The following is a 24,120-nucleotide window of genomic DNA, read 5'->3' as shown; positions in this document are numbered from 1 at the left end:
TCACGACGGAACGGAGCTCCATGAAAGAAAAATAAACTAACTGCTATCTCGTTCTCGCACCCTACCAAGCATACCCTACTCTGTCTCGTTTTCTCGTTCTTTGTTCATCGTAGTCCCACCGAAGTTACAAGAGTAGGGAAGGCAAAAAAAATCGAACATGACGAAAACCCCAAAATTTTCGAGAAAATTGCTCGCTTCTCACGAATCTACGCAGTTAACTCCATGAAATGCATCTTCTACGATGATGTCCCAAGCAAAAGCGCTACTTACCAGCAGCTTCCGGAACAAAGGTAATCCAGTAAAATCCGATTTTCTGCAGCCAGGGGCACTGCTCACTGTTCGACACAAGTTGACCAAATAGGTGAAAACAGCTGAAAAATTATCACTTCTCCGCTCGGGTCTCTCTCTCTTTCTCCTACAGCTGCACTAAACACGATTAAGCACCATACAAAATAAAAACTTTTCCTCCTGCTTCCCTTCGTCACTTCCCGTGAGACTCTTCACAAACGCGAACGGACTTTTCTTCAACCAGCGCAACGTAACCGCGGAGACTTCACTTCCATCCAGATGCCTGCCAAATCGAAACTAATCAAACGACGATGACGGAGCTCACGGGCTTGCTTGGGTTTGTTGATTGTTGGCGACGGTACGGTGGAGACAAAAAGCGTTTTGCGAACGAAAGAACGAGGTAGAAGTGTACCAGTAAACACAAAAGGCGGCACTACACGTTTGCGAAAAAGAGAACGCGGCAAAATGAAAACATTAGGAAGATCTCGCTCTCCCGTTCAGTCCCAGCTCAAGAGAGTGAGCGAAGACTCTCGAGTCTCGAAATTGACAGCCAGGGATCTCACGCTCAGAAAAATGCAACTGCAAGCTTGAGTGCAAGTACACTCACGCGGGACGGTGCAACAACTGTGCACCGTAGAGTAAAGTGGGGTAACAGCGGTAACAGTGAGCGCGTAACATTAACATTTTTCTCACGTTGGATGTTTTTTCGGAAACATTTAAACAAGTTTTTGAATATGGGGATGCATATTTACAATGGGCCAAGAAAAATGCAATGCACAATGGTCCATGGGCATGTTTAAGTGAAAAAAAACTACGCCTAAATTATTAATTTTAGCTATAATGCTATTTTCGTGAAAGTTTCTTCATATTTTTGAACATTTTTTTTTCAATAATGTGAAATTAGGGTGGTCCAAATGGTTCTCAGGATCAAAATGTCAATTCTTCATTGTTACACGGACAAAAACCACTGTAATTTAAAGCAACTAACTGGAAAAATATTTATTTTGAAATGAAGTTTTGTTGTTTCTAATCCACGTTTTCAATTTGAAACAAACAAATCAGGCGTTCGATTTGAATAGGTCCTACGTTTGCTGTGATTCCTATGTAGATTCGACCTATTCAAATCGAACGCCATAAAAATCTCAATTGTTTCTACAACAATCAAATTATAAAGCCTTCAGTACACGCTTTGCCAAGTGTGCAAATTTTTCCGCACGCATAATCCAACAGGCCAACAGTGGTCTCAACACTGACAAAACAACGGAAATATCAAGCGTATGCTTTGCTGTTGGTTGATGCGTGCGGAAAAGTTTGCACATTTGGCAAAGCGTGTACTGAAGGCTTAAGAAACAACTGCCAAATTGGTTGTTTTGAACAAGGTTTTGAACCAAAAACTTTTTAATTTCTACCATATGTTTGGTTTGTATTTATCAAAATACGTTTTTTTTTGTAATTTGAGTAAAGCAAGTTAAATATTAGGTTGGTTCAACAAATCGGACAGTAGAATTTAACCGATATTTTGTTTGGAGAATAAACAATCAATCATTCGGTTTTAACCTGAACAGAACAAGCTAAATGCTTGGTTTGTTTCAACTGCCGCAGCACTTGATTCTTTTTTGCCAGCTCTGGCTAAATGCAGGTTGGACTACAGCCATTGTTCGAGTTTTTTATTCTGCCACGTGACTGATAAAACCGATCAGAAACGGGATCGATCAGGATGCGGATGATCCAAAATTACAACAAGCGTGACAAAACAAGTAAGATGATGCTTTATCTCGGATTCGTTTAATTTAGAATAAAATAAGCACATTTATCATTTAAAATTTCAGCATCCTAAAGGACACCTCCCAAGAGTGCGGAAACCCGATTCATGGTCCCATTGAACCTATTTAAACCGAGCGAGTTGAAACTGCATAATTTCAACAAACACTTTGGTTGAATTGAACGGTAAACTGAATATTAGTTTTGAAAACGATGAAAGTTGGCAGAATTTACTAAAACGGTGGTAAACGGTGGTTTGTTTTGAGAACTGTCAAAAATGAATAACCTAATATTAAAAACAAACTAGCGTTTATTGAATTTGACCGATGAATATTTACTAACATTTTAGTTTGTTTCATCAAACATATGTCGTTGAATTTAACTAATATTTCGTTTGTGCCCAATTTAATGCAGTACAGTAGACGTTCGATAAGTGCAACGTGTTTACGATTCAGTTACCGAATGAAATTCGCTAACTGCAACGACTGACAGCCGTCAAACAGTTGTCAATTGCTGTTGGACGCAGCCAAAATGCACTCAAAAACATCGCAATGCAGCTGTAGTGCATCCGATAAACATCGCAACTCAGTTGACGTTTTGCTTTTGACAGATAGCGGTGCGATAACTGCAAAATTGTTGCAGTTACCGGACTTGCAGTTAAAAAGCATTGCAGTTAAACCGTTTGCACCGAGCAAACGTCTACTGTATTCCGGTTGAATTGGGTTCTTTAGGGGTATCCGGATTATTTAATAATCGGATTCTCCGCCCAAAAATTAGTCGAAATCCTAAACTTCATAATTTTTGGAGTCCGGGAACTATTTTTAAAATGCATTTAAAGTTTGTATGGGGAAACTTTTTTGTTCGGGTTGAACTGTCACTTTATCGATTGAACTGTCATTCTATCCACGAAAATTAAACCTGTTTTGTTAATTTAACCATCAAAACAAAGGTATTGTAATCCAATAAAATCACGATATACTCAGAAAAATGAGCTCTTTCGATTAGGCTATAGAATATAGCTATATTTCATTCACTAAACAACCCAATTGAATTGAAGACTCTTTGTGTTTACTATTTTTTTTTCTCCGTGTACCATATAGAGCAACAAAATGACAACTAATCAGCCTAAAAGGGACCAATTCGGGGACTAGTAATCATACCAACGTGGATAAACAAGAGAGCAAGCTATGAAATTAGAAAGAGAAGTTGCATGTGTCACATGCTATCCTAGATTGGGACCTAAGAACTCGGTTTGGTATGACAGAAGAGAATGATTTTTTAAGCTAATCTTACAATGGCTTACTATGATCTATTACATTCTAAGGTTACTGCGCCAACAACCCCTCCCTAACCAAGAATCCTTCCTACTCTAATGATTCGTCTATCGGCTTCGAATTTGGGAACCGGTACGGCTTTTGTTAGTAAATCGGATACTTGCTGACGACTTCCAACGTGTGCCAATCCGATTATGTTTTCTTCGACCTTCTCACGCACGAAATGATGACGGTTGTCTATATGCGGAAACGTTCGAGCAACTGCTCAACATAGTGATCCTGGTTCAAGCAAACGTTGTCCTTCTGACGCGTCACTCGGATTCCAAGGACTTTGTTGGCCAATCCGAGGACCTTCATCAAAAACTTCTCTGCCAGTTGCTTCTTCAATTCCTTAACCCAGTACTGACTATTTGAGAATATCAGAAGATCGTCGACATAGACGGCCACAATGAGGATTGTTCCATTTTCAATGCGGTAGCAGACGCACGTGTCAAATTTCGATCGTGCCAGTCCACATCACTTCAACTCTCCATAAAGTTTCTGATTCAAGACCCTGCTGGTCTGTTTCAGTCCGTATAACGGTTTCTTCAACTTGCAGATGTTTCTCGGACATCTAGGGTTGACAAAACCCTCCGGTGGCTGCATGTAGATGACTTCCTCTTCTAGTTCACCTTGCAGAAACACCGTCACTGCATCCTTCTGGTGTATCTTCAGGTCCAGACTAGCAACCAACGACATCAGATAGCGAATAGTGGCATACCGGACCACGGGCGAGTCTCTTAATAGTCGACGCCCTTGAATTGAGAATAGTCTTTGATTACGGTAGGGAAGTACCATGAGGTAGAACACTAAAGCCCAAATGAGAATCTCGATACTTGCGTGGGGTTACGCGCTCCCTCACACTGCGCCAGATCGGCACCGATCAACGTGTCATCGGCACATCTGAACTCCTCGGAATCTGGTTCGCTGAGCTCATCTTGTGCCGGCCGGTCATCTTTTTGGTTGTCTACGGGCTCCTCCTCTGCAACCAAGCTCGTTCTGCACAATTATTTCGAAAATTGCTTCTTCCATCGCAGGGCAAGCGCTTCGTTTCGAGCAACTCGTTCTTCATCCAGAATTATCACGTCACCGCGGACTGCTACGTCTTGAGTATTCAAGTTGTATACTCTGTATGCCTGCGAATTCTCACTGTAGCCCATGTGCATTGCTCGTTTTGACTTCGCGTCCCATTTTCGTCTTCTCTCCTTAGGAATGTGTACCATGACCTCACTTCCAAAAACGCGTAGATGCGACAGGTCCGGATGTTACCTGTGAACTTCTCCTCGGGACTAGGGGCGAGACACTGTGCAATCCGGAGCAACTCTGAGCAATTCTGATAAACACTTTTCGCTCGAATCCATTCAGAAACGTCGATACGAAGCGAGAAATCGGGCAAGACTGCTCGATTTTTCACTGGTATCAGGCAACCTTTCGGGCAAATCAGAGTGATCCAGAGCTATCCGGAGGAATTCTGAGCAACACTTCGATAACAGAGTTACTCTCGCTGTATCTGTCTTGCCCCTAGCCTCGGGAGTGACTGGTAGACCTTTTGTCGGTGATCGATTTACGACGTAGGACGCCGTAGCAACTGCATCTTCCCAGAATCGCTTCTTCAGGCCCGCATCGAACAGCATGCTTTTGCCTTGCTCCACCAACGTCCTTTTCAACCGCTTTGCCAGTCCGTTTTGTTCCGTATTATACAGAACCGTCGTTTCGTGGTGGATTCCTATTTGCCTCAGGAACCGTCGCATCGTACGATTGACATACTCTTTCCCACTATCCGTCCTGATCCTCTTGATGCGTTCTCCTGTCTGATTCTCGACATATGACTTGAAATCTTCGAAAGCTTCTAACATGTCGGTCTTTGATTTCTGCTTGCATCGTCTATGAACGTCAGGATATAGCGGCTTCCTCCCAACGACGCCGTCTCCATCGGCCCGCAGAGATCGGAATGGACTAGCTCGAGCCCACGATAACAGCACGATGACCTATCGCCTTGAACGGTTGTCGCTGGTGCTTGTCTTGAATGCACGGAACACATCGCGGCAAGTTATCGTCATCAAATTTCATTCCGGTTGCAATATACTTTAGCTGCTTCCTGCCGCTTGCCGAAAGATGTCCTAATCCCCATGTCCGGACGACCATCTACAGCCTGTACAGCCCATCCGACACCTGTCCAACTCGGTCTACCCGGATAAAAACTAACCATAGGGTGTATGGTGAAAACCATTTCTGCACCATACAGTGTACCAGCTACAATAAAGTGTATTGTGATGAAATGGTTCGCTATACTATACATTTACATTGGATTTTTATGTAACAATATATTATACTGTTTTTCTTACGTTTGAACCATTCACTTTTCCGAAACATTATTTTTCCGTGAATTTTTAATTATTTCTGGTGTTCGATGTGAATAGGTCGTATGTTTGCTGTGATTCATATGCAGATTCGACCTATTCAAATCGAACACCAGATTTATTCAGTTTAACATTTTTTCCGTGCTTTGTTTTGTTGATGTTTGTGACTTTTTTGATGCAAAGGAAAGCTTTCATAGGAAAGAGAAAAAAGTGAATAAGTTGAAACATCAATTGAAAATCAATAACATGTTTAAATCAGTGGTAAACCAAATGTCCTATTCTAAGAACTGCAGGTCCAAGCAGGGGTCCAAGAGATATGGCGGGCTAGGTGTGTAGAGTGCGATGAAAGAAATACGAATGTAGGCAAACCCGGAATGATGCAGGTTACCGTAAATCAGTGGATGAGTTCAACACTATTATTTCTGTATTTGCATTTAGGGGAATTTTCTCCTCTTCTCTCATGTGAACTTGCCTTCGACCACAATCGAATCAAATGCGATTGACAAACTTTATCTTTGACGTAGAGCCATCTTTAACACATGGACTGGACTGAACACTGAAATGACTTTTAATGTAGGTTCGTCTGCGCTTTTTAACCTAACTTATACTTGAATCGAACTTGACAGTTTTCTCATGAGTTGTTATGTATTTCCGTGTATTTCAAACTGTAGTCAAACTGGAGCCTCAATATTGCAATAACGGTTAAGCACGCTGTAATGATACTTATGTACCTCGTCACCCACTTCATGCAACTACATTAGTGGTCTAATAATACTTAGCGCGCTCGGCATAGTTCCATCATGCCGCTGTTGCCAAGTGTTGCCACAAATAATGCTTAGTTTGCGAAACCCGGTTATCTGGCTGGTGGGGCATGGGAGCCTAAGCTTCAACTGTTAATGCAATCAGAGACTACTCAGACCTCGACTCAGACTTGGACGTGGGCGATCCAATATATGAAGGGTTATCCAAAACGCTCTGGAGAATTCCCAAAGCGTATCTCATAATGCTAGTAAGCCTGAGATGCCATTAACAGGAGGAAAATGACAAGATAATATAACATTATATGGTTTATGGAATGTAAACCAATACAACATAACAAAAGAGAACCATTCCAAAACCATTTAATTAAATGTATAACCAGTACTGAAACTACAATTAAAAACAATATATTTACGGTACATTTTATTGTTTGAAACCATATGTGTACCATACAATGTACGGTTTATTAAAACCCACGTATCAGTATTTATAACAATTCATTTACAATATAATGTATGGTTTTGCAAAAAAATATATATGGAGAAATAGTTATTTATGCAACAAGTTGCAAAATGATGATTTTTTCAGCACGAGTCGTACATTTATCCAACGAGGCTTGCCGAGTTGGATAAATACGACAAGTGCTGAAAAAATCGAGTTTTGCAACGCGTTGCATACAACATTTTTTGCAATTATGAAAAATACCCGTAAGTACGATCATTTCTGACTGCTCAGACAGGTCTCAGCTAAAACCACGTGTGAGCATCCATGCGCACAAGTCAATTTTTTCCAATCAGGTAGGCTATGTTAATAAGTGTCACAACTACTCGGAGTCGCGTCGTCAACGAGTGTTTTTTGTGCTGCTGCTTCTAACTCTACGTCTGTTTGGCAGAACAAATCAGATTCAGAATCGCATCTATTCAGGTTCGATCTGCCGAACAGACATAGGAGCAGCCATCGAGTAGACAAAATGTATACGGAAGAACATTAGTGCTTCAGGAAATTTGTGAAAAGTGTACCATTGCAAAGGTGCCGAAAAGTAGTACTTTTCGGCACTCTTAAAAGTGCTGAAAAGTACTACTTTTCGGCACTCTTGAGCTAGTCAAGAAAAGTAGGCCATTTATGCATAGTTTCGGCAATTGAAAAGTGCAATCTTATGGCATGTAATTGCAAAAAATATTTTTTTATATTGTTACGATACTTAACCACCCGTATAGTATATTGTAAAAATCTTATTTACAATTTACTGTATAGGTAAATCCAACGGAAGCTAACGATCCTTCCGCATCTGGAGGCAGGAATGAAAACCCTATGAAAAACGTGGCTCCGCTAAAATTTTCCATGGCGCAGCATAGGAAAAGTGCACTTTTTTCACTTTTTCGTATCGAATTCCGCATCGTAGAGAAACAAACGAGCACTTTTCGGAAAGAAAATTTGATTCTCTTTCAGATGCGCTTAGATCCGGTAGGTACTTACGAACAATTTATGTGATTAATTTGAGGAGCTCTTGGTATGCCTCCGGCGGGCAATCTTCCGGATTTTTTGTTAGCTGGCCAATCCGGTGTCTGTCGCCGTGGGCATCGAGATTGATGATATTAGAAGCCATTGCAAATGGAAAATAGCAACTTCTAGAGCAAAAAACAGTAAAATTTGACGACAAAAAACTGACTTTTTCATGTAAACAAACGATTTTCTCCTTATCTCACTAAGCGCCTCTACAATTGGGGGTAATCTGAAGTAGCCTATGGTGTTTACATTACATTTTATTGTTTTTGTATTTTTATTTTTACAGTAGTGTCTATTGTAAAAATATGGTTTTAAATAGTACTGTTACAATACAACGTTCGGTTTTTCTACTGTATTTTTTATTCGGGTTATTTATCGCACTATCCTTATCACGACAAATTCTGATTCCAAGTTGAACCACAGCAAGTTAAACCATAACTTCCCCTATGAGATTAATTGGCAAAGCTGGTTTCAGTCAGTTGATAACTATTGATATTGACCGACATAACAAGGATTCGAAAACCACACGTTCTTATCACTGCCATGCTATGATAAGATATCACCCACATCCATTGAACGCACTCGAGATATAGCCTTTAAATTGATAATTGGCCGCCATCAACACTCAGTCACTGTTGCAAGTCGTTGTTCAAGTCATATCGAGTAGAATGCCGTGGTCGGCAGTATTTTCACCGGTTATCACTGCCGTATTGTGCCTTCTCGTGGCGGCACCGCTCGGGGCTTCCGAATGGCAGTCAAGAATCGTGGGAGGTTCCAACGCCACCGGTAACGTCTGTCCGCATGCCGTTGCCATTCGCCTGGTTGGCCGAGATTTCCATTGTAATGGGGCGTTGATAACCAATCAGGATGTCCTGACGGCAGGTCAGTGCGTGTATAATGGGAACGTGCTCCGAAATGCTTCCGAGTTCCAGGTGGTTCTGGGGAGCTTGGCCAGTTCGAATAGCTCCTCCGGAAGCACGATACGTAGTGTGGCGGCCGTTTGGCCTCATCCATCGTACCTTTCGAACTCGCGTTTGAACAACGTAGCCGTTCTGAGGTTGAACGGTACGGTGCAGAGTTCAGCATCGATAGTACCGGTCCAGCTGTCCACGGCGGATGCAGCGGTTAACCGAACCTGTACGCTGTGTGGATGGGGAGCTAATTCTACGGCAGGAAGGCCACTGGCAACACTACAGCGACTGGACCTGCAGATTCAACCGCACAATGCGACCTACTGTACGAGAGCCAACGATAACGTGGCGTTACTAACCGGACAGATATGTGCCGGGGATCTGACAGTTGGGAGGGGAGCATGTAACGGGGATGTGGGAGCTCCACTGGTGTGCGACGCACGTTTGCAAGGAGTTCTGACCATAGTGGGCGGCTGTGGAGCATTGAACGAGACTTCGATCTTCCTCAATACGGTGACTTTCAGGGATTGGATCAACAACAGGACGCAGACTTCAGGGGGTGGTGGCGGCGGAACTGGAGGAGGAAGTGGAGGTGGAACTGGTGGCGGCGGAGGAGGAGGAGCTGCCCAGGCAGTTATGCAGATGTGGGTTGTGATGATGCCAATTTTGATTCTTTTGGCTTTGAAATAGGGCGTTAGTAATTGAAATCGACCAAATCGACTTTCTGGAGTTCTAGAAGATATAAATATTGCAAATGACTGTCGACGGCAATACAACTACAGTCGAATAGATTTTTTCCACTTACATTGATAAGGTACAAATCATAGGTCTGTTGAAATGTGAATCAGAAGAATAAATGAAACTCGTCTTATTAGCTTAGTTCCTAGGTCAACGCAGTAATTTATAACAATGCATCAAGTGAAAAGGTACACTCCAAAGAATGACTCAGTACAAGCTCAATAAAGAAAAATCACCGAACCGAACCATGTCGTTGGTCTTGTTTGTTTGCCCGAGATAACAGAAATCAAGAAACTGATCAAACACCTGCGAAACGTCTCAGTCGCACTCGTGGAACGCTAATATGATATCATTGGTGGCTATTGCTACGTTCGCCTCAGCATTCTTCTCGCTTGTGGACAGTTCCTTGTTGGTAGTTCCGCGGAAACCGCGAATCATTGGCGGAACCAATGCATCCCTGGACGATTTCCCGTACATGGTGTCGATCCGTTTGAAAGCTTTGGAGACCACAGGCTTCGGCGATGGCTTCTTCTGCCATGGAGTGCTCGTTTCTCCGAAGGCCGTTCTAACCAGCACGGATTGCGTCCTGAACGGGAGTGGACCTCGAACGCCGGAAGAGCTGAGTTTGGTTCTAGGGACTGCGTCGAGAACCAATGCTAGCGGTGCTTTTTGGGTGCAGCCGGAGCAGATTTGGATCGATCGTGACCGACGGTTGGCCGTTATAAAGTTGGCCCAGGAAGTCCTCCATTCGAGGCCAATAGTTCTGAACGAATTCCACCAGGATGATGGTAAACAGTGCATTCTGATGGGATGGGGAGCAAACAGTACCGATGGAAAACCCATGGAAACACTTCAGGAAGTTTATGTGAGAATCGTCAGCGAAAAATGTCCAAAGGATTTGATTTGCGCCGGCGAAAACTCAGCTGGAGGGAACGCGGGAATTTGCTTTTGGGATACTGGGGTGCCCTTGCTATGTGACGGTTCACTATCAGGAATTTATGTCGGCAGACCGGACCACTGTGGAATGGAGATGGCCAACTTTGCCAGTGTTCGTGGCCATTGGGATTGGATTGGATCGCAAATAGCTCTAGCGAATGAGGCAAGTTCTAGACTAGCTAACTTTTGGTGGATTCTGATTTTGAGTGTAGTAATGATAATGAAAAACAAGACTCTCATGCAAATAAAGTAGAATAACATAAAAGAACACGTTATACATATTTACATTTTTTTTCGAAGAAATAAAAGAAATAACAAAGAATACGCTTTTGATGTCAAAGCATACAATAGTCCTCTTCGCCTATAAGAAATCGAAGAACTTTATGACTTCCATGAATATACGAAATGTTGTTGCAAGTCGGTGTGCTTACTACGAGAAGAATACCCTACCTCTTTTCTGTTAGGCAAATGCAATGCGGTTGTTCCAAACTTATTGAACTGGTAGTTAGGACTCCAGATAGTTAGTTCCAAAATCCTCGACACCACATTATTCATTCTTTGTTTTACATTTCTCGCGTTCAGTATCATACAGGCGTATCTACAATGATCGATTTCTCTTCATCGATTTTTTCTTCGGATTTTTCCGGGAAATATGACCAATATTCGGATGATCTCTCGGGGTATTTCGGTAAATGACTACTAGGACTAGCTTCTAAAACAACAAAAACAACCAAACATGGTTTACTGGCTAAGTTATTACCCAAAGAAAAAATCGATGAAGAGAAATCGATCATTGTAGATACGCCTGTATGATACTGAACGCGAGATTTGTCTATTGGACTCTCTGTTCCAACAACCGCTGATTCCTGTCGATTCGAGTCGCTACTGGATTGGATAGCACTCAATCATATTGAAGCGCTGATGCAGTTCGTCTTGGGGAGTTGTAATGAAAGAACAACCGACGCGGATGATGGTCTAACAGTAGTAACTGATGACTCATTTCTAATTAACTACATTCTAAAGTCATTGCATGCTTAGCATCGCACTTGCTTATGTACCTACTTCAATACTTCTCCTCAAGGACGATGTTCTGCAGGCCAACTTCTCTTATCTTCCGCAGTTGGAGCCGAGCTAGATGTGGCTTCGTCAGCACCTCAGCCAACATATCCTCCTATCCTCCATCGGACATACTTTGATGATTCCAGATGCGTCTAAATCCCGAACGAAATTGTATCTACTGTCGATGTGCTTCCTCCTTTAGCGTTCAGCATAGAGATGTATCTATGGGTGTTCTCCTGAATTGTCACTGAGTGTCGCGGATGTCCTCGCCAAGTCTCACATACGTCTCTCGCAATCGAAATTTTCCGCTTACGTGGATCCCAGACTCGGTACCCGTTTGCCGTATATCCAACCATGATATTTTTCTCCGATTTGGAATCTAACTTACCACGTTTTCCCTTCGGAACCCAAGTGTACGCCACGGATCCGAAGACTCGCATCTTGTCGATGTTGGGTTTTCGTCCATACCACATCTCATACGGCGTTTTGTTCTCTTTCAGCGCTGATGTTGGGCTCCTGTTGTACACATACGCAGCGATGCACACCACCTCACCCCACATGGACTTGTCCAAGCCAGCTTCTTGTACCATTGACCGCGATTTCTCCAGTAGAGTCCGGTTCATCCTCTCCGACACCCCATTTTGCTGTGGGCTGTACGGGACGGTTGCTTCCACGTGATGCCTTGTGTACGGCAAAACTTACGGAAGGAATTTCCGGTGTACTCCCCGCCGTTATCGCACCTCAGTCGAGCCACTCGAGTACCGAAGAACGCCGTCACTAAAGCACAGTACTCCTCAAACTTCGATTGCACTTCATCCTTGGACTCGAGAAGATAGACGACCGTAAAGTGACTGTAGTCGTCAATGAACGTGACGAAAAACCGCTTGTTGTCCCACGTCCTCGGCGTGAACGGACCGCATACGTCCGAATGGATGATTTCCAATGGCCGAGACGCACGTCGCCCTCCAATGTCGTCGAACGGTTGTCTTGATTGCTTCCCTTGGAGACACACTTCACAGATGCATCGGTCAGGCCAATCCAAGATCTTCGCCGTTGTTTCCACCATTCCACGCTTCCACAGAGTCTTCATATTCGCCGGTCCTAGGTGGCCGAATCGCCGGTGCCACAAATCGTAGACGTTCTCCTTCGTTGCCAATGCTCCACCGGATGCTTCGTCGATACCACCAGATGCCGTTTCTCGGAGCTCGATGTCCAACTTGTACAGTTGACCGGATCTTCTTCCGGTGGTCACAACCGTACCCTTCTTCAAAATCGCTACTGTTCCGTTCAAGATTCTTACCGTCATTCCGTTATCTTCCAGCCGCCGTACCGAAAACAAGTTGCATTCCAACTGTGGGACGTAGAGTACATCCTTCACCTGGGCCGGTACCTTCCTTCCATCGATCAGCATGTTGACCTTCACGGTTCCAGCATATTCGGCCAAAAGTGCTTGGCCAGATTTCGCTACCGCAATACGCACCTTGTTGGCCAACGGATGCAGTTCTTCAAAGAATTCCTTGCTTCCTACCATATGATCCGTCGCACCTGAGTCGAGGATCCAGTCGATGTTCTGCTTCGATACCATGGCAAAGAATTTTGTTGTTGATCCCGTAGCAACGAACGTCATCTCCTCGGCAACGTTGGCTCCAAACTTCTGTCGTCGCTGAAATTTTCCACCAGACTTGCGCGGCCGGGTCTTCAGCCGAACGATCGGGACATTCAGCGCGCTTGTGCCCGAACTTTCCACAGCCGAAACACTTGATTCCCGATTTCTTACCGGAAAACGCTGAGCCTCCAGAGTTGTTCTCGTCGGTCGCAGGACTTGAATGAACTCGCTTCACCTGCTCGTCCAGAAGCCGTTTTTTCACGTATTCCATCGTCAGCTGCTGCGGCTGAATCGTTTCCAGGGCCGTAATGAGAGCTTCGTAGGACTTGGGAAGCGCCAGAAGCAGCTGGCACACCACTTCCTCTTCCTGCATGTTCATTTCCGCCGCTCGGAGCTCCCGGAGAATCTTTTCAAAGCGAAGCAGGAACGCCTTCACGTCGCCACCTTCAGCCAGCCTCAGCTCTTGGAATTGTTTCTTGAGAATCAACTTGCCAGCAATTCCAATCCGCTCGAAAGTGTTCCGCAGGGCATCCCAAACGTCCTTCGCCGTCTTCTTGTCCTTGACATACTCCAGCTGGTCTTCCGAGATCCGGTGAATGAGAAGATTCTTGCACTTTCTGTCCAGGGCCCACCGGTCTTCGAGAAGCTTCTTCTTCCGTGGACGTTGTTCCGCGGTATCCGTGTCGAGATCCCTCGCGTACTCTTCTTCATCGATGGCCTTCGTCAAGCAGTCGAGCATATTTCGGTCTTCCATCAGGACTTCGATCCGGAACTTCCAATTCCCGAAATTGCTTCCGTCGAACAGCCAGAGCTTCTCTTCCGACATCTTGATGACTTCTTGAGGACTTCTTGAAAAAGCAAAAATCAACTGCTTTCGTACTGGGCCGATAACCTATTGAATTGGCAGAGCCAGTAAAACACGTCTGGTTTCGGTTAGTGTTACAGTGGAAGTAAAGAAAATTTTATTCAAAGTTAGTCTAGCCTACTACGATATGTTTAATCTATGTTGCTATGCTAGATTGTCGGTTGCCATCCAACAGCTCCTTCAAGACATCGATGATGATCCGGTTCCAGAGCTGCATACTCTTCATCCATCGCGGCCTTCCAGTGGCCGCACTCTGGGCTCGCCAGCGCTTCTTCTAGCGATTGTGGTTCTCACATTTGCTGACTCACCAGACTGCTGTTTTTACGGAATCGAACTGGTGACACTCCCTTGTTCGGTTGGCTTGACACACGTATCGGCCCCAACAAACATTATGTTGCTATACAAGAGCGGAACAAACTACTCTTAAGCTAACTATAGCTTGAGAAACTGTTATTCAGCTAGTTCTGTTACTTGGGGAGTGCTTGTTGACGACGGTCCTCTCGGTGCGTTTAGGAGACGTTCATCGGCATCCCATGGTTTTATATCGTGGCGTTGGAACAACGTTTCCACGATCCTTTGCAGCATCACGGGTGAGCGTTCCGGGGACGCAGACGCTTCTTTCGTTTTGACCATGACTACCCTGTAGGCATCGTCCCAGGGTGTCGTGTTGGCTGCCTGGCAGAGATTTTCGAAACACGCTCGTTTTCGTGTCTTAATCTCTTTGCTCAGAGCCAGTTTAGCCACCCTACAGGCCTCACCTCTTTCCGCTCTACCCTCATCGGTACAAGCTCTTTACATCCTCCTCCTCGCTCTTATGCAGGACGCTCTGAGCTCTGCGATTTCAGGACACCACCAGTATACCGGTTTCTGCCCATTTCTGGGTAGCACACACCTAGGCATCACGGCATCGCATGCACACACGGCTTAGAGATCCGACTAGATCTTCACTGGACTGATCGTCGGTGTTAGGCTCCATAAGCAACCTTTCGACGAATGACGCCTTATCGAAGCGCGAGGTCAGCCATCCTCGATGGTTGTCGATAACCTTCGGCTACGTCTTCCTTCCACCATGTTCCACCCTATATCGTACCGCCAGGTGGTCACTGTGCGTGTACCCATCGTCGACCCTCCAGTCCGAGCTAGGGTTTAGACCCGGGCTCCAGAAGGTCACGTCATTGATGGACTCTGCACCGTTCCTACTGTAGGTCATTTTTTCACCTACGTTCGCAACATCCACATTCAGCCTTGCCATGGCTTCGAGTAGTGCCCAGCCTCTCGTGTTAGTCGATCGGCTACCCCACTCAATCGACCAGGCGTTGAAGTCTCCGCCGATGACCACGGGGGACTCAACCCTACTAGCGCGTTTGTTAACGCATCCAGCATTGCCTAGAACTGGTCTATCGGCCACCTGGGTGGGGCATTACAACTTACAGTAATACACCCCATTTATCTTCGATATTGCGAAGCCCTCGTGGGATCTGGAAATTATTTCCTGGATCGGGAAACAACCGGTTGTACAGGTCGCCGCTAGCTTAGCCTTATCCGCTACCCAGCTCCCGTTGTCGGGTGACTCCGAGACTGACTACCACAGCAACTGCTGCGCAGCTTCACAGTGGTTCAGGTTTAATTGTGTAACCTGCATTATCGCTTAGCACTTCGACCTCCTCGCGTGCCTGGGCTTTAGGCCCGCCCGTCATGTGGCCCTTGTTCGCCGTGCAAATCAAGCATTTTGGTGCCGAGTTATACTGCCTGGCGAAATGGCCTTCTACTCCGGACTTCCTGCAGAGTTTACTCCGGTCAGGGCCTTTGCATGCCCAGGACTTATGTCCTTGCTCAAAGCACTTGAAGCACGCCAGCGGCGGCTCGTGTATGCTGAGCGGGCACACTGACCAAGCTATCTTGACCTTGCCGACTGCTATCGCCTTGTTCGCCTTCCCTACAGGGAGCTTGAACGTGGCAATCTGCGTACCAGCCGGGCCCTTTCGCAGGTGGATCGATGCACTTGGTACATCTATCTCGCACTGCTGTTTCCAGGTTTTTACACTGGAGAGTTGCCTCCGCTGTTAGAGTTTTTTTTCTCCAAGTACTTCTTGGGCTAGTGCCTTGTAGGATGCACCTTTCTTGGTCGCATCCTAGGCCGCATCCTTCTTCAGCACTACCACCATCTCTCCAGTTCTGGTGCGTCGGATGCTTTTTACATCCGCGCCCAGTTGTGAGAGACGATTTTCCCCCCGCATGTCCTTCAGCACCTCGGCGTATGTGTCCGCCTCGACTTTGAAGACCCGCGCGTCGCTCCTTTTTCAACTTCTTTACCTTTCCAGCCGTAATCCAAGGGTTCTCCTTCCCTTGGTCTGGTTGGTTGGCTCTCTTCTTGGGATTGACATGCTGGGGCTCGGTTTCCCTGCCCCTTGCGCGTTTGGCAACCGGTTTGGCAGCCAGGTTGCTCGCGCTGGCCGTACCCTTTTCTTCCCGCTTCGGCTTCGCACCCGTTTCTGCCGGGCGCTTCTTGGGCCGCGACTTATCGGCAGGCTTCGTTCGTAGGGCGGCTTGACCGTTCCGCTACGGCCCCGGCGAGCTGCATGATCTCATGCTGCATAGTCGCGTTACCTGCAAAGAGGAAGCTGTCTGTTTGCGTGGACCGTTCTTCTTTGCTCGCGTCGGCAGCACTTCGTGCCTCTGCCAGGAGATGGAACTCCTTTTTTGTCAGAGCCAACGATTTGCGCAACTTCAGAAGGCCCTGTTTCAGGTCCTTGCTGATGTTGCTTCGAGCACTTGCATAGCCGATCAGCTCATCCAGCTGCTCGGCCACTACTAACATCTTATGCAGTCCACTTCTATTGCGGTTCAGCGCCCGCGTGAGGTCTGCACCAGCCATCTGTGCTTCCTCAGGCACTGTACCGTATCTAGCGCTTGCTCCATTTGCACTTACGCTCGTCGAACTACCCGCTTTTGGGTCGCTGGTGGATGCACCAGCCCCTCGTGGTGGCGATCTCGCCAAGCCACCCCGTGCGAACGGGTTCAGTTCTTCCCTACTCTCAACACCACACTCGACCACTGTTTTTTTGTTGTTGATGCTCTGCTCATGTCTGTTGGGCCCCCCTTAGAGCCGCTATCGCTCGCTGTAAATGAAGTAGCCGCCAAGGATCCTGGTGATTATCTATGCAAGCAGGGAGGCCACCCGAGGGTTGGTCTAGGCCCTTATCCTCAGCGCTAATCAGGATACTTCAACTGAACCTACTTCCACCCAGTTAGTTGCCTAAGCTGGGCACATATCAGGAACGTACATTAAGGCCATGCCAAGGTTTTATGGGGCGGGAGACAGCGTCGACATTAGCCTACCCGCCGTTTCAAGTCGGTGTCATCCGACCTTACTAAGAGGATAGAATGCCGTCACCATCAGCTCTGGAAGTTTTTCCAGGAATTCCTATGAGGATTCTACAGAGCATTGCTCCAGGTGATCTTCCAGATGTTCCATCAGGAAATCTTTTACAAGTTCCTTGAAGAGTTCATCTAGAAGGTCCTCATTAGATTATTCTAGAAGTGGTTCTGATGCATAGTTTTTCCAGCAGCTATTCTAGTGATTTTTCAGAGCGTTGTTTGGGACAATATTACAGGAATTACTCTAGAATATTTATCTTTCAAATGTTCCTCTGGAGAAGGTTCTCAGGTGTTTCTCCCAAAAATCTGGAGAAGGTTATCAGGTGTTTCTCCCAAAAAATTCCTGATGGGGTTCATCAGGAATTTCCGCAAGAATTTCACTATTTTTCTAGAAGCTTTTCCAGATATTCTTCTGGAAGTTCCTTAGAAAATTTTTAGAAGTTTTTAAATCTTCTGCAGGAATGCCTTTTAGAAATTCCTCCAAACATTCATCTAGGAATCCATCAGATTTTTTCAAAAGTTTTCCTCCAGGATTTTCTCAGAAATTTTTGAAATCGATTCAACTTTACTAGTTTTTTTCCTGCACCATTTATACCAAGGATTTTTTCAGGAGTTTCTCCATGGATTTCTCCAAGATCTGTGAGAATTTATTCAGGATTTTGCCCAGTTCCTTCTGACATTTTTAAAGAAAATTTTCCTACGATTCTCCTAGGGCTCTTTCAGGTTCAGATTATTTCAGGAATTTCTGCAAGCAGTTTCTTTAAAGATTCCTCAAGTATTATTTTCAGAGGATTTCTCCACCGATTTATCCAAGTATTTTTTTTTCAATTACTATCCAAGGATTCACAAATTCTTCAAGGGTTTCCTCCGCAAATTTCTCAATTCGTACAGGAATTTCACAGGAATTTCCTCGAGCATGTCTTTAGAAATGTTTCGATGAATTCCTGCAGGAATCGTCCCAAGAAATTTTGGGGAATTTTTCAAACATTTTTTTGCGGAATTCCCATGAAATTTATCCAACAATTTACTACATAACTTCCTGAAAGTATTCCTTCAGGCTTTTTTTTCCAAATTCCTGCTTGAAATTCTTTTAAGATGAAAGAAGTTTCTCCAGAGACTCTTGCAAAAATTATTTCAAGAAATATTCTAGGATTTTTCGATCAAAAATCCATAATGAATTTTTCCTAGAAGTATAATCAAGGAGCTTCCAAATATTCCTCCAGAAATTGTTCCAATTCCGATGCTTCCTCCGAGTGTTCCCTCAAGCGTTCGTCCAAGGATCTCTCCAAGATTTTCTCCGAGAAGTTCTCCGAGAATTTCTCCGGGAAGTTGTCCAGGGAATCTTCTAAAAGTTGCTTCTAGACTTCGTCCAGTTATTTCTTCATTCTATGAATTCCTAGCAGTATTTATGCTGAGAAACTTTCACAAATTCTTTTAAAGGATCTAAAAAAAAAGAAATACCGGTCGAGAGAAGAGTAACCCTTGCAAGAAGACCTGAGAAAGTTCTTGAAGAAAATTTTAGAAAAACTCCTGAGGGAATCCTTGGATGAAAATATCAAAAATGTACCTCGAAATTAATTATTAGGAAGGTTTCTAGAAAATCACTGTAAGAATGTCTTGATGAATCTATGAATAAATTCATATTTAGGATATGCCTTGGAAGAATATTTGGAGAAATCTAAAGTTTTCTGCAAAAAATCTGAAGATACCCCTGGCGAAAAGTTCTTTTTGAATCAGTGGGGGAACTTTTGGAAGCATCCTTACATCAATTTGGAGGAATTCTTAGAAGAATTATCACACGAAGCCTTGAAAGATTTCCTGGATAAATATCTAGAGAAATTCTAGGAGCGATAACTTGTAATTGCTTTAGAGAAATTCTTAGAAAAATCCGCCGACGTAAACTTGATAGTTTTTTTAAGAAAGACGTTCTACAGAGGAATTCTTGAAAGACTCCTAGATGAATCCTTTAGAAGGATTCCTAGAGTAATCCAAAGAAAAAGGAATCTCTTGAAAAATTCCCTCAGGAAGGATTCTTGAAGATATTTCTCGTGGAATACTTGAATAAAAAATCCCAGCTGGATAGTTGCAGCGGTGATCCGAATAATCTGAGAAAGACTGAAAACAAAGAGTAAGCCGAAACGTTGCAAGACTTGTTTTCTCTGGCTAATCGAAAAAACAAAAAGAAATAAAAAATGATAAATAAAAACGTAAGCAATCGCTCCGGCCATTTTTTTCAGTAATTTTTTCTTTAGGAATCTCTCTTAAATTTATTTATAAATTTCTTCAACCATTCTTGTGGGAATTAATTCGACATTTTTTTTTTTTGGAAATCAGTTAGGAATCTGTTTTAGAAATTCACTCGGGAATTCTTATATGAACTCCTCCGCAAAAGGTCCTCGAGGAACTCCTAAAGCAATTTATATAGAAATTTCTTTGAGAATTATTTTGGCCATTGCTTTAGAAATTCCACCAGCATTATTATTATCGATTTTTTTCTACAATTTTTAGGACTGCTTTTTTTTGGGTACAATACATTTAGAATTTTCTAGATAATTTCTTCAGCAGTTCTTTTGTAATTCAGCAGTTACTCAGGCAATTCCTTTGGTGCCTTAAGAATCTTTTCTGACAATTCATCAAAAAATCCTTCTTGAAATTTCTTTAGAATTTCCACCGGAAATCATTCCAGAATTTTCCGACAATTATTTTGGTAAGTCATCCGTTTATTTTTTTCGGAATTTTTTCAGCATAGGTATCTAAATACTATGGAATTTCTTTACAATTTCGTTAGTATGAACTCTCCGGCATTTTCTGTTTTTCGGAGTTTTGTTGGGCAATTTGTTTGATCATTGTATGAAAATTGAAAATTTCCAGAGGAACTCATCTAAAAACCCCCTTGAAAACTTTTGTTCAAATATTGTTTTCGAAGTTTTCATGGACCGTAATCCTTGACCCCCCCTCCATTCTTAGAGTCTATGTTTCCGGTGACAGTTTCTTCAGGAATTCTACAAGCAGCTACATCCTCTGACAGTTTCTTTAGGTTATTCGTCCGACAATTTCTTGGGGAACTCATGCGGAAGATCCTTAAGGAGTAATTTCCCTGGATTTTTTTATTAATAAAAATGGTTTTCCTGGAATTCCTACGGCAATTCTTCAGGAATATTTTTTCCTACAGTTTCTTTCAGAATTGCTTTAGTAATTCATTCATAAATTTCTCCAACAATTCTTTTGGGAATTCTTTTGGGAATTCTCTAAGGTAATTATTTTAGGAATTCTTCCGCAAAATTTAGTAACACCTTGAGGAATGTTCTCCAAAAACTTATCAAGCAATTTATGTAGGAATTCTTCTGACAATTTCTTCAAGAATTCCCATGGCAATTGCTTTGGTACTTGTAATCTTCAAATATTTCTTTAAGAATTATGTGTATTGTAATTTGCTTTGGCAATTACTCAAACAATTCACCCAGAAACACCTCCAATGATTCCTTTAGGAACTTTCCTGACAAATTATTAAATCTAAAATCCAGAATAAACTGTATTTGAATCTTCCGATAGAAACTCCTTAGGAATTTTCTTCTGGAATGCATCAAACAATGTCTTCAGAAACTCATCTAGAATTTGCATTCTAGATTCCATTGGCCATTTGTTTTGGAAGTTTTGTGGTAATATCTTTAGAATTTCTCTGAGGAATATACAGAGTAATTACTAAAAGATTAATACATTCCTGAAAAAAAAATGTCTAGGGACTTCAATAAGAACTTGAGAATTTCAGGGATTTGCCATCCGGACTTTTCCGGAAAATTCTGCAAACATTTTCTAGACATACCCTTTAGATATTAATCGAAAATTCTGAAATGCTTCGGAATTTTTAAAGTAGTTGCCGGAGAAAGCATTGGTGAAATTTCCAGAAGAATTGCTTCATGAATGCTCAAAGAATTTGTCAAAAGAATACCTGAAAAGACTTGTCGGAGAAGTTCCTGAAACAATTTCCTGATGAACTCCCTAAGAAATAATTGAAAAAGATTAAAAAAACGGCCGCAGGAATTTCTAAAGGAAAATCGTAATTAAAAAGGAATCGCTGAAATTCCTGAAAGTTACTGCCGAGAAGTCATGAACAAATTTCCATCACGATTCCCAAAGGATTTTTTTGTGGGATTTCAGAAGAATTCCCTGTAGATTTGCCGAAATTATACGATTTCGAGAAGAACTATGTAAGAATTCGTAAAAAATTCCCCTGACAGAATTTCCGGAAAAATTCCCGCATTTAATTCAGCTGTGCCTCAGCAAATATAGAAAATTGTTTTAGAAGTTTATCCAGAAGATCTTCATAAATTCCATATTAAGTTCTCTCAGAAATTCGCCCGGGAATGGTTTCAAATGTCCTTGGTATTGATTTCTCAGAAATTCTCCATAAATTTGAGAATATTTTTTAGAAGTCCCTTTGAGATTCATTTCCTGAAGTTCCACTGAGATTCTTTCTAACACAATACACAAAATCCCCAGGTAACTCAAAAAATACATCGGGATTACCTATGGCTGCAGAGTAAAAGTTTCAGATATTTTTGCAAAAGTTCATCCGATTCACGGATTACTTCTTAAAATCCCTTCATTTTGCGAATTTCCTCCAGGAGTTCATCCGGCAATACTTCCGAAAGTTCTTCCATTAGTTTATCTGGAAGCTCTAACTTCTCTAAAGTAAAGTTTCTCTAAAAATTCTTCTAGAATTCGATCAGTATGTTTCCAATATTTTCTCCGTAGATAAATTATTTCAATTCTTCGCATGGTTTCTAGGATTTCTTAAAAAAAAATCGTTCCTTTATGAATTTCGTCAATTAATTCCTTAGAATTATGTCCAATCCCTTCTGAAAATTCTAAAGGAATTATTTTAATGAGCTTCTACAGGATTACATTCAGAGATTTTTACCGAAAGTTCTATGAACAAGCTTTAAAGAATTTCTCCTATAAATTTCGTCAAAGATTCTTACCGTATTTTCTTCAGGAAATCCCATAATGAATTCTCTAATGTTTTTTTTTTTTCAATTTTGCACCAATGTTTGCATCAGAAATTCCTCCAGACTCCTGCAGGAGTTCTTTCCAGGATTTCACAGAAATTCTTTCCATGTTTCCATTGGTAAATTTTTTGAAATAATCATCCAGGAACTCCTCCAGGATTCCTTTAAAAGATCTTCAAAGACTCCTTCAGAAATTATTGCATGAAACCTTTATGCACAATTCCAGGAATCCATGCAAGGATTACTTCGGAAATTCTTCAAAGAGTTCATCCGAGTATTTTAAAGGATTCCTCCAGAAAATCTTCCGAGGAAGTCTATTACAAGGGCTCCATCAAGAATTTCTCCAAAGATTCTTTTATGGATTTCTTACAAAATCTCTCCTGCGAATCTTTCAGAATTTTTTTCTAGAATTCCTGTAGTAATTTATATAGAAATAATTTCATTAATATATCCCTTTAATCCTGTAAATCGTCCTGCGATCCACAAGGACATCTCACGGAATCTTCCCAAGGATTTATTCGGTAATTTCTTCAGAGAACCCTGGAAGACTTTCCGGATGATTCTTAGAAGAACTCTTAAAAAGAAATCCCAGCGATATCATGGAAAGAATCATCGGAAGAATTTTTGAAAAAAATCTTTGAAAGAATTACTGGGGGAACTTTTGGAAGTATTCTCGGAGAAATTCTTGCAAAAATACCTGAAGAAATCTTTAAAAGAATGCCTGGTGTAATACTGGAAAAAAATCCTGAAAATACACGGAAGAAAATGCGCAGAAATCTTCTAATACAAATCTTGTAAGAATTAGTGGAAAAGTTTGTAGAAGGATCTTCGAAAAATTTATGGAGAAATCTGTATTTTCTGGAAGAATGCTTAAAATAATTCTTCAAAACCAATTACTAAGCATGACCAGTATACCATAATCAGGAACTTACTGGCATCGTTCCTGATGTGCCCGAGGCACTCCTAGCTGGGTTGTGACACTTTGGCAACGGTATCATGTCGCTTGTATGTACAGAGTTTGCTTCTCGCTCGCATCTGGAAAGCTTCATCGACGACTTAGCCTTCCTTCGACATCACTGCGCATCAGGAGAATTTTCCCGCGTTAAATGCAGCTCACTACTTTTAATCTAGTACTTCACCGATTGCTTAGTTTTTCTGATATTCGAATTTTTGTTATGGCCGACGCTCTGGGCCCATAACCTATCGTAGAAGTAAAACACATCTGTTCGGTTTGAACGTTGGAAACTGAATGAAAACATTGGTTCCTCAGAAAACTTGCCTCCGTCCACCTCTATGCTCTTATCAGAGGTTGACTACGCATCCTTCTTCTGTTTAGGCTTGCTTGAATGGACGCCGTGATCTGCTATCGCTGTCATCTTGGTTGCGCATGATCTAATCATGGGTAGCTAGCTGAGTTTTCTATGGTTGAACGTATCAGCCTAATAAGTTTCGCCGCGGCTCTCGGTCTGTTGAACAGGACACAAACAGGTTGAACAGGATACAGCTGCTCGCTTAAGAAGTTCTGTCGGGGTGTCGTCCTTCCCAGCAGCTTTTCTTAGCTCCTTCATCTCATCCAGTATTAATGATAGCACTGCTTGGATGTTCGGATCAATAACATGCAAAACTGGTGC

At 42.8% G+C, this 24,120-nt stretch overlaps 3 protein-coding genes across 4 annotated transcripts in view; 2 read left to right on the top strand and 1 right to left on the bottom strand.

Annotated features, from left to right (window-relative positions):
• Nucleotides 1-645, bottom strand: part of LOC109414702 (ubiquitin-conjugating enzyme E2 H) — a 32,768-nt gene extending 32,123 nt beyond the window's left edge. Inside the window, exon 1 of one of the 2 annotated variants that reach the window (XM_019688541.3) lies at nt 271-645. The gene's annotated coding sequence lies outside the window, so the exon portion shown is untranslated. The remainder of the gene's footprint in view (nt 1-270) is intronic. The other variant, XM_019688538.3, reaches the window with a different exon arrangement.
• Nucleotides 646-8,412: 7,767 nt separating this feature from the next.
• Nucleotides 8,413-9,879, top strand: LOC109414700 (trypsin alpha-3-like). The gene has a single exon (XM_019688536.3). It carries the CDS (start codon nt 8,656-8,658, stop codon nt 9,586-9,588), a length of 933 nt encoding a protein of 310 aa, XP_019544081.3. The 5' UTR covers nt 8,413-8,655; the 3' UTR covers nt 9,589-9,879.
• A 100-nt stretch (nt 9,880-9,979) lies between these two features.
• On the top strand, nt 9,980-10,840 carry LOC109414701 (myeloblastin-like). Its single transcript, XM_019688537.3, has one exon. It carries the CDS (start codon nt 9,980-9,982, stop codon nt 10,823-10,825), a length of 846 nt encoding a protein of 281 aa, XP_019544082.3. The 3' UTR covers nt 10,826-10,840.
• The last annotated feature ends 13,280 nt before the right edge of the window (nt 10,841-24,120 follow it).

The sequence above is a fragment of the Aedes albopictus genome, chromosome 1, assembly GCF_035046485.1.
Source record: "Aedes albopictus strain Foshan chromosome 1, AalbF5, whole genome shotgun sequence".
NCBI lineage: Eukaryota > Metazoa > Arthropoda > Insecta > Diptera > Culicidae > Aedes > Aedes albopictus.
This window is presented reverse-complemented; position numbering and strand designations above follow the sequence as displayed.

Coding starts and splice junctions, on each gene's coding strand:
- LOC109414700 (XM_019688536.3), top strand. CDS start 8,656: ATGCCGTGGTCGGCAGTATTTTCACCGGTTATCACTGCCGTATTGTGC.
- LOC109414701 (XM_019688537.3), top strand. CDS start 9,980: ATGATATCATTGGTGGCTATTGCTACGTTCGCCTCAGCATTCTTCTCG.